The sequence below is a fragment of the Trematomus bernacchii genome, unplaced genomic scaffold (genome assembly GCF_902827165.1).
Source record: "Trematomus bernacchii unplaced genomic scaffold, fTreBer1.1, whole genome shotgun sequence".
In the NCBI taxonomy this organism is placed as follows: domain Eukaryota; kingdom Metazoa; phylum Chordata; class Actinopteri; order Perciformes; family Nototheniidae; genus Trematomus; species Trematomus bernacchii.
In genome coordinates this window covers 460259-476294 of record NW_022987671.1, presented here as the reverse complement: position 1 = coordinate 476294, position 16036 = coordinate 460259, and the positions used below count along the sequence as shown (strand labels likewise).

The 16036-nt window shown below is 40.7% G+C and overlaps 3 protein-coding genes across 4 annotated transcripts in view; 1 reads left to right on the top strand and 2 right to left on the bottom strand.

The window, feature by feature from the left end:
* LOC117487442 (GTPase IMAP family member 7-like) overlaps positions 1 to 16036 on the bottom strand; it is a 41816-nt gene that overhangs the window by 1685 nt on the left and 24095 nt on the right. Inside the window, exon 1 of one of the 2 annotated variants that reach the window (XM_034136062.1) lies at positions 2886 to 2950. The exons of the other annotated variant lie outside the window; for it this stretch is intronic. Coding sequence (XP_033991953.1) covers positions 2886 to 2910 — 25 coding nt within the window. The 5' untranslated portion in view covers positions 2911 to 2950. Of the gene's footprint in view, positions 1 to 2885; positions 2951 to 16036 lie in introns of those variants that run through there. 2 annotated transcript variants of the gene reach the window in all.
* LOC117487435 (GTPase IMAP family member 9-like) overlaps positions 1 to 16036 on the bottom strand; it is a 223026-nt gene that overhangs the window by 182896 nt on the left and 24094 nt on the right. The gene's annotated exons all lie outside the window — the stretch shown is intronic.
* On the top strand, positions 3537 to 6246 carry LOC117487441 (GTPase IMAP family member 9-like). Its single transcript, XM_034136060.1, has 2 exons — positions 3537 to 3612; positions 4458 to 6246. Exons 1-2 carry the CDS (start codon positions 3588 to 3590, stop codon positions 5723 to 5725), a joined length of 1293 nt encoding a protein of 430 aa, XP_033991951.1. The 5' UTR covers positions 3537 to 3587; the 3' UTR covers positions 5726 to 6246.

Genomic DNA, 16036 nt, shown 5'->3' with positions numbered 1-16036 from the left:
AAAATGATTCAACTACCAAATGAACAATATTGACAGTGAGGGGGGGCTCAAGATGGTTTAAATAATCTAGAACAGGGGTCGGCAACCTTTTTGATATGAAGTGCCATTAAAAAAAAAAATTGTTATCAGCGTGCCAACGATCGAGAATTATCAACGGGGGGGGGGGGGGGGGGGGTTGAGGAGCTTGACGCACGTGAACTATCAACAGGAGGGCGGGGGGGCCTCGCTGCGGGGAAGCAGTGTGTGGACCTGTCAACACAACTTCCATGATGCCGAATTTAACAAACACATTTAAATAATTGGTTTAAACGGCATAATAATAAGGACGATCGTCCGTTCTGTGATTCTCTAGAACAGGGGTTCCCAACCCCCGGTCCGCGGAGGTGTTACTGCCGGGCCGCGAAATAGCTGTGAGTTTATCGTAATATTTGCAGAATTATAAATATATAAAAATATTTTATCATAATATTTTTTAATAATTTTCGCACCTATGCCATCAGTCATATTATTTCATCCAGTAGCTAGTTAATCTTTCACCAGAAAACCGTTGAAAATGGCTTTTATGATGTTCCGAGGGATTCGGCGGCTCAGCCTAAGGTCTCAGCCTCTTGTGCGCACGAGCATGTTACCGGTGCGCCAAGTAGGAAGAGGAGCGCACAGGAGACAACCGTTTGATTGCAGACTGTTATGTTTATGTGGGGAAATGGTGGTGCATACATTATTTGAGATATATTTCAAACTCGGACTTCATTTTAAGGACATGTCGGCCAGGGGTGTAGAGCTATTTGTTTAAGCACCGGATTGGCAAAACAGGAGAGTAAACCAGTCTGCCTTGATCTATGAATTAATGTCCGGGACTCTCACGGTATCTGCTGCCCGCAGCTGTTTTATAGAAGGAAACCCTCCTTCACTTCATGAAATGGCTGCAGCATCAGGAGGCAGCGGGACGTATACTCGGTAAAGAGCTGTGCCTTTTTACGCACCGCCTTCGCTGTGTTTAACTTAATCAGAACAGTTTAAGAGTGACTGCAGGCTGCTACGTGTTAACCACACACACATCTACACACATCGAACTGCCCGATTACTCCCCCTTTTATTAGTTTTATGAAGGAGATGTCCAGTCAGTCACCAAGGCGCATGATGTGTGTGTGCATGTGCTCTGCTCAGTTCAGCTCTGTGTGTTCGGTGTGTTTGTGTCTGTCCGACACCGGCATATATGCGGCTGTTCCCAAAATAAATTAGTTTAATCTTAATCTCGATGTAGTGCTAAATGCTGTCGGGAGTGCACACAGGCGACCGGACATCTCTTTCATAATGCGCCTTCTCCTCGTTTTCCCAGCATTCACTGGATTATCCGTAAATCATACAAACAAAACCAAAACGTTGATTTATCTGTTTTCCCGTTTTGGTTTAAAAACTGAATAACGTCGGTTTTTTGGTTTTCCGAAAAACCAAAAAACAACACCGGTTATTTTTTAAACTTTGTTAATATGTTTTGGATGCATATTGTTCTAGTATTTGTTCAGGCTGTAGAGCGACAGTGAGGGTGTGTGTGTATGTTTCTGGAAGTGAAACGAGGCAGCAGAAAAACAGAGGTCTGTGATGTATTTTGTGAAACAGAAGAACAGCTAAATAAATGCAACGGCCTCTCAAGAAGAGCTCGCCTCTCTCCAGTCATTTAAGCTAAAGTGGGTTATTGAACCTGAAGCTCGTTGCTTCTGCCCTCCTCGACTACGGTCTGGGAGCCGACAGGAAAGTTCAACACACAGATGGCCAGTCCGCCCCTTTGTAGCATATTATTTCAATGAGAGATGAGCAGATCGCCACTGGGCTTTCAACTAAAGACACAGCCACGCAAAAACTGCGGCATTTGTAAAGCTCCTTATGGGTACTGCAATTTGTGAAGTGCTTTCCTCTGTGGTGAAACGATCAGCCCTGCACCACGGAGGAAAGCGGCAGAAAGTCACCTGGAGTTAAAGAGAGCGGGGCTGCGCTGCGTGCATGGCTTCCTTCTGCAGGTAACGGGGAGACGCGCTCTGGCGGCGGTCTCGTTCAGGATCCGAAAATACAATTTAAATATTTTGCACACTTATTCCACTTATTCCTAGTGTGCCACTGGTTACGGTGCACGCGTGCCGACCCCTGATCTAGAACATGTCTAGGAGCTATGTCATTCAATTGATATTTTTTATTTATTCCTGTGTAGACGCTATTGGCACCATAGAAAGCATTTATTAGGTGAATGGCAGGTTTGGTGATAAAGGTAGAGGGTCTGTCAATGTCAAGTGATGTACCTTGAAGGGACCTTGTTTTTCCTTTACCAGAGCAAGAGAGAGGCACCATGATGAACAAAAATACTGGAAATTAAAATCACACTAAATGGTAATCTTGCCTGGATGTTTGACTTCTTAATTGCCTGTGTACAACCTGAACTGACATGGTGCAGCAGTGGCCTCTAGCTGTACATTTATTTTAATAAGATTTTTTTTTTACAAATAGTCACTACAACATGTTTAGTTTCTATCTTTCATGCTTCTACAAATCACCCCATTTTGGGCCTAAAAAAACTTGTAACGGTATAAATTGCCTTTAGTTATAATCAGGAGCCCAAACAAACTTCTGACTAGCTACCCCTAAATATTCTTATTATTCTTAATAAGTTTCATGTAGTCTTGTGAACATTTTGTAAAATCAAGTAAAAGCAGTGATGCATTCCCAAAATTGGGAGTGTATCACCCAGGCTCTCAAAATGCTTGGAGTTTTATTTTTATTGGACTGTTTTGATCAGTTCATTATTAGGAAATATGACCACCTACATATCCAATCTATAAATATGTATTTAGATAAGTTGCAATCATCATCAACGATAAAGTTTATTCACTTACCATTTTGGGCATGTTTGCTGGCCATAGTTGGTGATGGAGGGAGGAGCTGGTCTGCTGCTGAGCTGAAGAAGTGAAGTTAGTCTGCAACAACACTTCCTTAAATACAGACTTCATGCAGCAAACCACACCCACACACACTGCTGACATCACAGTCTGAAGTTCAGCTCCAGTGGGATGATTCATAGATTAAAATGTTTAACATCTTACCCTGGCTTAATAAACAGAACAATGGGAAATATAGCCTAACGTGTTCAGATTTTTTAAAATTGAACAGACAACATATTTTAGATATCAGCCCTCAATGTTCTTTACACATCAGCATTCACCCGTTCACACACATTCATAGTTTCACGGCTGTTTTTTCACAGCTCTTCATTGATCGTTGGAATGTGTTGATTCACGTCCTTTATTGTTTATTGTCTGTTTTTAGCACAGCTTGTATATCAAGTCCACCTGCATGTTCATCGTTCATTTAGATAACTAGAAACAGTTCACCCTCCCATCAGCATTTACAAGAAATGACAGTTGTTCTTTTAAACAGGCTATATTTCATCCCACTGGAGCTGAACTTCAGACTGTGATGTCAGCAGTGTGTGTGGGTGTGGTTTGCTTCATGAAGTCTGTATTTAAGGAAGTGTTGTTGCAGACTAACTTCACTTCCTCAGCTCAGCAGCAGACCAGCTCCTCCCTCCATAACCAACTATGGCCAGCAAACATGCCCAAAATGGTAAGTGAATAAACTTTATCGTTGATGATGATTGCAATTTATCTAAATACATATTTATAGATTGGATATGTAGGTGGTCATATTTCCTAATAATGAACTGATCAAAACAGTCTAATAAAAATTAAATTCCAAGCATTTTGAGAGCCTGGGTGATACACTCCCAATGTTGGGAATGCATCACTGCTTTTACTTGATTTTACAAAATGTTCACAAGACTACATGAAACTTATTAAGAATAATAAGAATATTTAGGGGTAGCCAGTCAGAAGTTTGTTTGGGCTCCTGATTATAACTAAAGGCAATTTATACCTTTAAAAAAAATGTTTAGGCCCAAAATGGGGTGATTTGTATAAGTATGAAAGATAGAAACTAAACTATTAACTACTTTTTTATCTGTCAAAAAAGTTTTCTCATTAAGATTAATGTACAGCTAGAGGCCACTGCTGCACCATTTCAGTTCAGGTTGTACGCAATTAAGAAGTCAAACATCCAGGCAAGATTACCATTTAGTTTGATTTTAATTTCCAGTATTTGTGTTCATCATGGTGCCTCTCTCTTGCTCCGGTAAAGGAAAAACAAGGTCCCTTCAAGGTGCATCACTTGACATTGACAGACCCACTACCTTTATCACCAAACCTGCCATTCACCTAATAAACCCTTTCTATGGTGCCAATAGCGTCTACAGGAATAAATGAAAAACATCAATTGAATGACATAGATTCTACACATATTCTAGATTATTAAACGTTATTGAGCCCACCCCCCTCACTGTCAACATTGTTCATTTGGTAGTTGAACCATTTTATAAATACCTAGATTGCTAAATATTTCTTCATTTTTTTCAGCCCACCGATCAGAATCGAACACGTACAATAACGAGGTACTCCGGATTGTGATGGTGGGGAAGACCGGTGTTGGGAAGAGCGCCACAGGAAACACCATTCTGGGAAAAAAGCAGTTTGAATCAAAGTTCTCTGCTAAATCCATGACTGTAAACTGTTCTAATGCCATTAGTGACGTTGATGGACAAATAGTTAAGGTTATTGACACTCCTGGTCTGTTTGACACCAAGATTGAAGAAGAGGAGACCAGAAAGAACGTTGCACAGAGCATTGGTTTTGCTTCTCCTGGACCCCATATCTTCCTGGTCGTCATCAGACTGGGCAGATTCACAGATGAAGAAAAACAGACAGTGCAGAAGATTCAGGAAATCTTTGGAGAAGATGCAAACAGATACAGCATGGTTCTCTTTACCTGCGGTGACCAGCTCGAAGACCAACCTATTGAAGAGTTCTTGAAGGGTAGCAAAGAGCTGCAGGAACTTGTGAACAGATGTAACGGGCAGTACCACGTCTTCAATAATAAGTTGAAGGATCGTTCTCAGGTCAGAGAGCTGCTCGACATGATCAGAAACATAGCAGATAAGAACGGAGGAAGCCATTACACCAGTTTAATGTTCCAGGCGGCAGAGAGGGAGCTAGAAGAGGAAAGACAGAGAATCCTTAAAGAGAGAGAAGAAGAAATATGCAAACGGGAAGAGGAAATTGAAAAGAAAATAGCGAAAAAGTATGAGAAACAATTCAAACAAATCAAAGAGGATAATGAGAGGTTAGCAAGGCAGTTGGAAGCTCGTAAAAGTGAAATGGAGGAGGAGATGAGGAAAATTAGAGAAGAGCATGCAAGCCTAAAAGCAGCTAACAAAAAAGAATTGGAGGAGGGGATGACGAGAATAAGAGAAGAGAATTTAATCCTAAAAGCAGCTGGCAAAACAGAAATGGAGGAGATGATGAGAATGAGAGAAGAGGAGGCAAGGCTGAGAGAAGCTAACAAAATAGAAATGGAAAAGGAGATGATGAGAATGAGAGAAGAGGAGGCAAGGCTGAGAGAAGCTAACAAAATAGAAATAGAAATGGTGGAGGAGATGAGGAGAATGACAGTAAAAGATGAAAGCCTAAAAGCAGCTGGCAAAAGAGAAATGAAGGAGGAGAGGAGGAGAATAAGAGAAGAGGAGGAGAGGAGGGCCAGGAAGGATGCTGAGGAGAGCCCTACAATAATTGACGAGATTTGTTCCATTGCGAAAACAGGTTGGAAAGTTTTCAGTTCTTGGTTTTGATAATCTAACAGTCGCACTGGTTTCCATGATACAGTCTGACCCTCTGGAATACCTCCCTGTTAATCTTCACAGTCACCTTTTTGATTTTGTTGTTTGATGTGATTTATAGTAATATCAGTTATTTCAGTGGTGAGTTGCAATTAAATAATAACAGGATGACTGATTGTCAACAACCAAGATGTTAACATTCTAAACTATAGTAATGTCGTAATGTACTAATTTATTCTTTGATAGCTTTTGCTTTTACAAGAAAAAAGTATAACGAATGATATATCATGAATTGATGCTTTTAAGATGTTATATGGATACGTTTTCTTTGGCTTTCCTGTAACTGGCGTAATGTTGGCTTCTGTCAAATCAAAAGGTTAAAATGTGTGTATGCAATGAATTTTGTAATTCAATATGAAAAGTTTGGAACAGAAATGAATGTGTAAAGACAAACATAGTAATCAATAATGTCCTATAATAAAAGACTGTAGACTTCACATTGAGGGTGTAATGTGCTTTTGTTGTTTAATAAAGGATTTCAAAGAAAGTTTTAAGGGTCTATCTTATTAGAAATGTCAGTTTAATTCACAACTTGGTCTCAATTCATTTTTTTCATGACATCATAGAAAAAACTATTTCTAGGTACATGAAGCCATTAAAAGTAAACTGGAAATGAATTTGAGCTACATTTCTGTTTATAAAGGCAGCAGATTGTTCCTACATCTTAATTGATTAAACGTCCCACTGTAGCGTAACTTAAGACATCAATAAACTGTGATGTCAGCAATGTAGTCTGTATTTAAATGTTAGGTCAATAAATCATATTTCTAGTGTTGAGTGTAATTCACCTAATGACATATTTATATAAAGACATGTAGCTTTTCAAAGCTCACAATGAACAGATAGTAACAGCGTAGTGATGGGGAAAGAGAAAACGTTAAACATTTCTCAAATCTCCAGCAGTCTTGTGAGCTTGATGATGATAAACTCCTCAACGATCTGTTTAACAAGATCAGAAATAAAGCAGAGAAGAATGAAGAAACTGAAATGTTCCAGAGGGCGGATGGTGAAATAAGAAATGGAGGATGAGCTCACATTTAAAGGTGGGGTATGTCATTTTGGAGAAACCAGCTTGAGTGCGCTAGAATTTGAAAATACACAGCCGGAGAAAATCTGCCACTTCCTTACAGAGCCCCTCCTCCAACACACACGAACGCGCACATGACCAATGAGGGCACGAGATAAGTTTGTGCACAGATGGAAGGCTGACAGGCAGGTAGGCCATCCAGTTATTTTAGCCGGGCTGGCTAAAATGATTGGTCGTACTTTTTACAGTACTACGGCTTCCACAGATGACATTTTTTAATGGATTTTTTGTCAAAGCACTGAAGATATTCATTGCTATCGGGATGTTAAGAGCATTCCATGGAATATAACAAAAAGTGTATCTCGAGCCGGTTTCTCAAACTTATCTACCCCACATTTAATATCTGAATATGACAAAGAAATGTTCCAACCTCTGAATGAGAGTTTAGGCAGGTTCAGACTTATTAAATAAAATACCATTTTAAATATTTAGTAAAGAGTTTTTGATGTATCTTCGGGTTTTGCCATTTCCATGCATTTAACCACAATGAAATGTCTGAACCAAAATGCATTTAAAAAATGTACTTTTATGTAATGGAACTCAAGAATGTCAATAAAATATTGCAACTCAGTCTGTGGTTTCCTGTATTTGAAATCAGTGTGTGTATGTGTACATGTATACGTTATGTTGTGGGGCCCATGAATACTCAGTTACATTCCTACAATGTAAATGATTACGTTAAAGTTTAAAGAATTAATTAACCCCTGTGTTCTGTTCACATTTTGCACTCTTTGGTACTGTTCAGCTCAAATTGACCCGAGCCAGGATAGCGGCTAAAGCGGCTGTGTAAAAAAATATACAGACATTTAAATTAACATACACAATCTCTAACATATTTTGACTATATCTCAGTCTTAAAACATTTATTATTTATGATTAATGTCTGCAAATACTTTCTGAGGACTCATTCCCTACTGGGAGTATAAGGGCCTCAGACTAAGAGCTGCAATTCAAAGGCCTGGCTTCACTCTGTACGTGCAGGTTTTTGTGGGATTTAGAAGAACAGGGGGCATTTCTTGTAAATGCTGAAGGGAAGGGGGAGCAGGGTTTACTGAGGGCAGTTATCTAAAAATGAAAGACAAATACATTCTGATGAGAAATGTAAGGGTATCAATCATTTGAGTCCCTGAATAAGAGGTTGAATAATATCATATCACATGAACATGAAAGCCTAGAGGGGAAATAAATGTCAGTACAAAAAGGAAGATGGTCAGTTAATCACTATTATGTTGTATGCTGAATCAGTCTGTCAATGTTTCTTTTGAAAACACTTTGACAAAGTTCAGGCTGCTGTAACAGTGTGGATCAGTCCCACACAACAGCTGCTGAAGGAGCTGGAGTCAAACTATAAATTGTCAATAAAAGTAGCATCTAAAATTGCATTCATCTGGACTGTGTCTCAGTGTCTGAAAATAAATCCTGTTTGTGCATTGACATTTTCCAACGCATTGAATTTTTGGAAATTGTTTATTTTGTTCAGCCTTCTTCTCAGATATCAAATACAATGATGAGCTGCTCAGGATTATGATGGAGGGGAAGACTGAAGCTGGGAAGAGCTCCCCAGAGAACAGCATTATGGGAATCAGAACTTAAAATGAATCCCTTGCACCGTACACTACAATCTTGAATACAGCAAAACCACTTTGAGTTGAAGTTTATATGAGGATTCAACAGTGTGAGTTTAATTCCTAAGGCATTGAAGAACAACTTGTTTAGTGGGAATGCTGATACAGCATTTCAACTATATGTTATTCTACGGACAAAATTATTATTATTCCGCCGGAATTTTGCACCTCTTCTCCTCCTGTATTCAACATCGCAGAAACTCCGTTCAAACATCAAAACGTTCAGCTCGGTCGGGAATCGATGGCTATTACTTTTATCATTCATAACTTTCATAATTCGTGAGATACATCCCATAATTCATCACATTTTTAACCATTGAAGTCAATGGAGAAAATCTTCAGACTTGAACAATCTTCAACTGCTAACTGTTCATTCAAAGTTGACCTTTCTCTGCTTCACAGCATCTGAGCTTAACTGCCGCATCCTGTCATGAACCGAAACTGAGAGCTGCAGTTCAAAGTGCTAACCACAATCTGCAGGTTTTTGTGGCATTTAGAAGAACAAGGTGCATTTCTTGTAAATGCTGAAGGGAGGGGGAGCAAGGTTTACTGATGGCAGTTATCTAAAAGTGAAAGGAAAATACATTCTAATGGGTAATGTAAGGGTATAAATCATTTGAGTCCCTGAATAAGAGGTTGAATAAAATCATATCACATGAATGAGAATGAGCAGCTAGTTTACTATGAATTCAAGTTTACATTAAAAAGCAGAAAAATTATCAATACATTTCTGAAGTTATTTACCAATTTCTACATTCCCCTCGTCTCCGTTTTCAAGATTTGTTGACAGCAGAGCCGTATAATAGAAGAGTTACGACATAAACATTGTTCTATTTCATGTTATGTCTTGAGAGTGCAATAAAGAAAACCGACATGGCGATTAAACAGATCCTTATTTTATATTGTTATTACTGTTATTATATAGTACAACTGACACTTTATTTTATATTGACAATGTTTACTGACATGTACAACTGACACTTTAGTTACTAACATGTATGTTAGTTTTGGCTACTATTACACTATTGTAATGTTGCCTGTCTTGACTGCAAAATGAAAGAGAGAAACAAAAGCACCGTAGAAATGATCAGCTTTATTGTCAATGTTTACATTTATTGTTTACAATGTACAATTTACACGCTGTTCAGATGCCTCATAAGGGCTGTGCGTGTGTCTGGCCCCCCAGCCTCGGCAATGGCTGGCGCTGGCCCATCAAGCTGGGTCGCCGGTAAGGCAGTCCATTCGTCCCTGTACTCATCATCATTACTTTCACAAAGGTTATGTAACACGCAACATGCTGCCACCTGGATTTTTATCTTGTCCATCTTGCAGTCGTTTCTTTTCATCAAGCACCGCCACCTGCCCTTCAGTCTGCCAAAAGCGTTCTCCACCACCCCTCGTGCTCGGCTTGTTTTGTGATTGTACACAAGTTGCTCGGGTGTGAGCCTTCCTTGGAAAGGTTTCATCAGCCATCTTTGCAGGGTGTAGGCTGAGTCACCAAGGATATAGTAACCCACATCATGTCCACCAATATTCTTTGTTACATGAGGAAGTAGACCACCCTTATCCACAAAACTACACAGTGATGACATGCCAAACACTCTGCTATCATGCATGCTACCTGGTAAGCCAACAAAAACATTCCAAAAGAGGCCTCTACCATCCACAACACCCTGCAGGACGAGCGAGTGCCAGCCTTTGCCGTTGAAATACTCGTTGTGGTATTCCTCTGGTCTCAGAATGGGGATGTGTGATCCATCTACTGCACCTACATACTGTGGCACACCCCATCTGCGCTCAAAAAATAACGCCATCTCCTCTAACTTCTCAGCGTTCGGCCATGGCATGAACTCACAAAGGAGTATGCTCACAACAGAGGAGCAGAACTCGTGCACACAGTAACACACTGTAGATCTGCCGACTCCAAACAAATGAGAGATGGTCCTGTACTCAGAGTTGGTCGCAAGTTTCCACAGTGCTATGGCGATTTTTTTAGCCACAGGGACACACTCCCGGAAGTTGGTGTCGCGTCTCCCCAACGTTGCTTCCAGGCGACTACAGAGGTATTGGAAAGAGTGCTTGGACATTCGGAAATCTTGGATCCACTGCACATCGGTGTACGTTGGCACCACGTTCTCCCATCAGGCCGATGTTCTATTGTTCACCCAGAGAGAGCTCGGGACACGACGCGTCCCGTAGTATTTGCATATCTGGAACACATACAAAGGCGCAAATTAGCTCTACATAACTCCACAAATCCTACATTAGATAGTATTAATAATTTACTGAACTTACCATTGCTGTTCTTAGGGCGTGAAAACGCTCATCGTCATCAGCCATCCTACGGTGAAACATGGCAGTCATGTGTGCTTTCCGTCGGCCAATCCTTTTCCTAAGGCTTTTAAACTGCCTTTGATGCTGAAGAAACTTTGAGATTATAGCATTCGACGTGTGGCGGCTCCGGATTTGTGTCGGACGCCTAATAGGCTCAGGCTCAGGCTCTGGCTCAGGCCGCATTAACGAAGTTACAAAGCTGTATAACATGAGCACAAACAGCACAACTTCAGTCGACTCCATCTCCATCATGTCTGAGGTCGGAAGGTAAACAACAGACAGTATACGCTGGAAGTTTTTCTTCTGCTTCTTGTCTTGTTTTGTAGCGGATTGCAAACAACTTTAAGGTGCATACCGCCACCTACTGTACTCGCCGTGAAGTGGTTTGTGGCCTGCCAGTAAAGCCAAAGCAGAAGAAGAAGAAGTGACGTCAGCGGCTCATTTGCGTAATCTTCCCTCAGGGAAAAGTACTCCGGTGTGAACGCGATCTGTACTAAGTGCCCTGGGGTTAAAAGCGCCGGGGCTCTTAGTGCCGGAACTAAGTACAGGAAAGTACTTGGTGTGAACGCGGCTAAGGGGTACTAACGGAACTAAACGCGAAAAGTACGGTGAAAAGTACTCCGGTGTGAACGCGGCTATTAAGGGTATCGATCATTTGAGTCCCTGAATAAGAGGTGCAATAAAATCATATCACATGAACGTGAAAGCCTGGAGGGGAAAGAAAAGGAAGTAAATAAAGGAAGATGGTCAGTTTAATCACTATTATGTTGTATGCTGAATCAGCCTGTCAATGTTTCCTTTGAAAACACTTTGACAAAGTTCAGGCTGCTGTAACAGTGTGGATCAGTCCCACACAACAGCTGCTGAAGGAGCTGGAGTCAAACTATACATTTTCAAATAAAAGTAGCATCGAAAATCGCATTCATCGAGACAACCCTGTCTCCTAAAAATTACGTTCCCACAGAACTAAACTGCATTCTCAATTACGTTTAGCTAGAAACGTATTTTCTCCCACGTTACGTTTGTTATGAACGTATCTCAAATACGTTTATTTTCTACATATCTTCTAGAAACATATTTTCTCCCACGTTACGTTTGTTATGAACGTATCTCAAATACGTTTATTTTCTACATATCTTCTAGAAACATATTTTCTCCCACGTTACGTTTGTTATCAACGTATCTTAAATACGTTTATTTTCGACATATCTTTGCCATTTATTGTCTTGCTTATAATAATGATAATAGTCATTTATAAATATCATTTTAGAGCACACATTTGAAATCGACGATCGGGCTCGATATACTATGGTTAAATTAAAATCAGTAGGCGAGGCTGTAATTTCGCCAGCTGCAAGGCAGAAAATAATAGTTTTAACATGCCAAAAAGCTGCTGTGTCGTTTATTGCACCTCAAACACCTCAAACTTCCTCTAAGGACAGCAGAAGAGCTCTGTGGCTTCAGGCTTGATCGCCGTTCAAATGACAGCGTTGGTTTCCCCAAAAGTGGGCGGAGCTGTAAAGTGACGTAGATTTTACTCTCATCTATTATTCAAAACCATTCTATTTATTCTAACGTAAATTACATGACAGTGTTTTATCTTTTTATTTAGCGATTTGTTTCTGTTGTTTAACTGGGAATGTTTTCACGTGGAACCGGAAGTACGTCACTTCACTTTGTCTTTACAAAGTTACATTAAAAAAATAAATAATAATACTTTATTCCCGAGTGTACTTGCTTTTCTCTTTGAAAGTCATCACATAACGGCATTGTAATACACGGTTCGGCTGCATTAAATATTACACATCTGCCATAGTTCTGTATTTATAGAGCCCTAATGAGAAGACTTCTGGACAAACAGGAAGAACTGCTGCCGAAACTGAATACGTGACGTGGATCATAAATATATCAACAATTAAACAACATCTTACATTTCTTTTCACAAAATACGTCTCCTTGCAGTATCAATACTAATTCGGCTGACTTTTATATTTGATCCAATTGGTAGATAGGTTATATTTACACCATAACGGTGCACAGCTGATAGAAAAGGATTTAAAGATATTACTGATTTTCTTTGAATATAAGAATGTAAATACTGAGTTGAGAGAATAGTCAGGGGATTTGGGTGATGGGAGACACATCTATGGATTCAGAATTTCAATAGCTTACCATCAAATGACGGATATACCTTTCTGTCTGTGATGTTTTACAAATCAGATATTAATGTGTAGAAGTAAAACATGAGAAATAATATAGCAATATCCTGTAAAATTATGTAAAAACATGAATAAAACTACACATCTTCAGATGTTATACATACATAAGTGTCCTACACTAATAATACAAAGTTATTAATAGTATGCTGTGTGTACCTTGTGTGCACCGCCTAGTGCAGGGGTAGCCAACACGGTGCCCGCGGGCACTTAGTCGCCCGCAGGGGCAACGTGAGTCGCCCGCGGGGCATGTTCTAAAATTAGCTCGCCAAGCAAATCCAAAATGTATAAAATACACAAAACAAAAAAGGAGATGTAATTAAAAGAATCTACCCTATGCATAAACTACTTACTACAACTCTATATCTATCTAACCCAGGGGTGGGCAATTATTTTTTCCATGGGGCCACATGAGAAACTGAAAATATTGTGGAGGGCCGGGCCAAAAGGCTGAACTCAATTCTGCATAATATTAATTGTATTTCTTTATAAAAAGCAGTAAATAGCATTGTTTTGACAAGCTGGTAAGAGTATATGTTATAGTTAAGCAATGAAAAAGTGAGGTTGCCTTACAAAAAAATGTCATTTATTAAATCAAATTTCCCAAAACAATGGTAAACAAAATGAACGTTTTTCACCATTTGTGACTCATATTAGTGAACATTTTCAGTCACATTCACTCAAACACATTTTGAGTTTGATTTACTGTTGGAAAGAGGTTCTTAGCATTCTAAAGACATCACAATATTGTCTTTGTACTCCAAATATTAAGCAAGATACATCATATTGAACTGTCACTAAACATCACTGAACTGTGATTTTGAGAAAAAGGCTTCCAAAGAAAGTGTCCCAGTTCACTGCTAGTTGGTGCCTTTACATGCCAACATTTGTAGTCTAACCACCTCATTTGGTGTTTTTAAGTTCTCTTTTCTTGTTCAGTGAGAGAAATCTAGTCTCTGCTGGGCTTTAACGAGTGCATCAAAGTCAGGTTGAATGTCTGAGGTGGAGATGCGAAGCACAGCTGACAGATGATCATCAGTGAGAGAGGATCTATACCTGGATTTCGTAAACTTCATAATTGAAAATGTTTGTTCACATATGTATGCGTGTCCATGCACTCGTTTACCTCCGTGAACAGATCGCTCCCTGTCGTCGTCCCTTTCATCGACCGCATTGCTGCCAGCTCCTCCGTAATCTTGAAGTCCGGTGTTATCCCGCGGACGAATACGAGTAACTGGGCTGTGTCGCGGACATCACAGCTCTCGTCCAAAGCCAAGGAGAAAAAGTCGTAACTTGCCACTTCACGTTGCAGCTGAAGCTCCAGATTCCCCGCAATGTCCTCGATCCTTCTAGTCACGGTTCGCCTGGACAGCGGGACTTGCTCAAATGCGGCTTTTTTTTCAGGGCATATTAGTGCTGCAGAGTCCACCAAGCACTCTTTGACAAACTCCCCCTCCGAGAACGGCTTACTGTTTTTAGCAATTTTGTGGGATATCACAAAGCTGGTCATGGTTGCTGCATCACTGGATGTGTGAAGCTTGGTAAAAAAGCCTTGCTGCTTTTGCAGCTTAGCTAGCAAAGCTTCCGATGTCCGCGCCCTTTCAGCGTCACTCAAGTTTTTATATTTCTCCGCGTGTTTCGTCTCGTAATGTCGACTCACATTGTACTCCTTAAACACGGCGATCTGCTCCCCGCAAACTAAACACACGGTTTTACCTCCGACTTCAGTAAATAAATACTTAGCAGTCCAATTTTTGTTGAAACCCTGCATTCAGCATCTACCTTTCTTTTTTTAGCGGACATTTTTTTGAGGGCTAAAGTCGTCTTGTGACAAGGATCCAATAATGTGCACGTCTTGATATACGTATTGCGTCATTATGCACGTGAATAAAAAACAACTTCAAAATAAAAGCAATGCAGCTTTAGTCCATGCATGAGGTAAGTTAGAAAATATGTTTATTTTGTAATTTCCAATTAGCCTTACCCCTAGATTCCACCGGGTCCGTCTGCGCCGCGTTATGGCTGCGCCGCGGTTTTGGTCCGGCCTCCTCCGGCGTCATACCCTACCAGGCGCGTTTCAGAAGCATTTCAGAAGCGGAGCGTCTTGCCTGCCGGCTCGCAGTTTTTGTTGATTTGGGCATATTTCCTGGACAGGCTACTTTGTACAGACAAAGTTAATAATAACTGTAATATTCCAGTTATAAACGACATGAATCAAAGATGTGTTGCTGTATTTTAGTGGTAAAAAAATGCATTCATCATCATAATTATTCTATATATATAATTTACACAGTGCCTGTAAACCGGAGGAGAACGCTGGCATTTCTCCTCCTACTTGAAAGACTACGGAGGGATAGGGTCTGCAAAATTAGTTTGTGTGTGTGTATATATATAGGTCTATATAGCTCTGAACGTTCCACTTCCTGCCTGCCCGACCTTACGTTACGGCTGCGCCGCGACAAAAATAGGATTCGATCCTAATTTTAGAAAAGCCCTGCGCCGAGCCGCTTCTGGGACGCGTCTGAGCCGTAACGCGCCGCGTGTGGTGGAATAGCACCCATTGACTAGAGTGGCCGCGATCACCTTGAGCACCGCGGCGCAGCCGTAACGCGTCCGTAACGCGTCCGTAACGCGTCCGTAACGCGCCGCAGACGGACCCGGTGGAATCTAGGGGTTACACGGGCCGGTCAGAGTCAACCAAAGGGCCGTATGTGGCCCGGGGGCAATACGATGCCCAGGTCTGATCTAACCCCTAGATTCCACCGGGTCCGTCTGCGCCGCGTTGTGGTTTTGGTCCGGCCTCCTCCGGCGTCATACCCTACCAGGCGCGTTTGAGAAGCATTTCAGAAGCGGAGCGTCTTGCCTGCCGGCTCGCAGTTTTTGTTGATTTGGGCATATTTCCTGGACAGGCTACTTTGTACAGACAAAGTTAATAATAACTGTAATATTCCAGTTATAAACGACATGAATCAAAGATGTGTTGCTGTATTTTAGTGGTAAA

What these genes read in the sequence shown, in the direction of transcription:
- LOC117487441 (XM_034136060.1), top strand. Translation starts at nt 3,588, where the DNA reads ATGGCCAGCAAACATGCCCAAAATG. An exon ending in CAGCAAACATGCCCAAAATG is followed by an intron (nt 3,613 to 4,457) that starts GTAAGTGAATAA and finishes CATTTTTTTCAG; the next exon opens with CCCACCGATCAGAATCGAAC.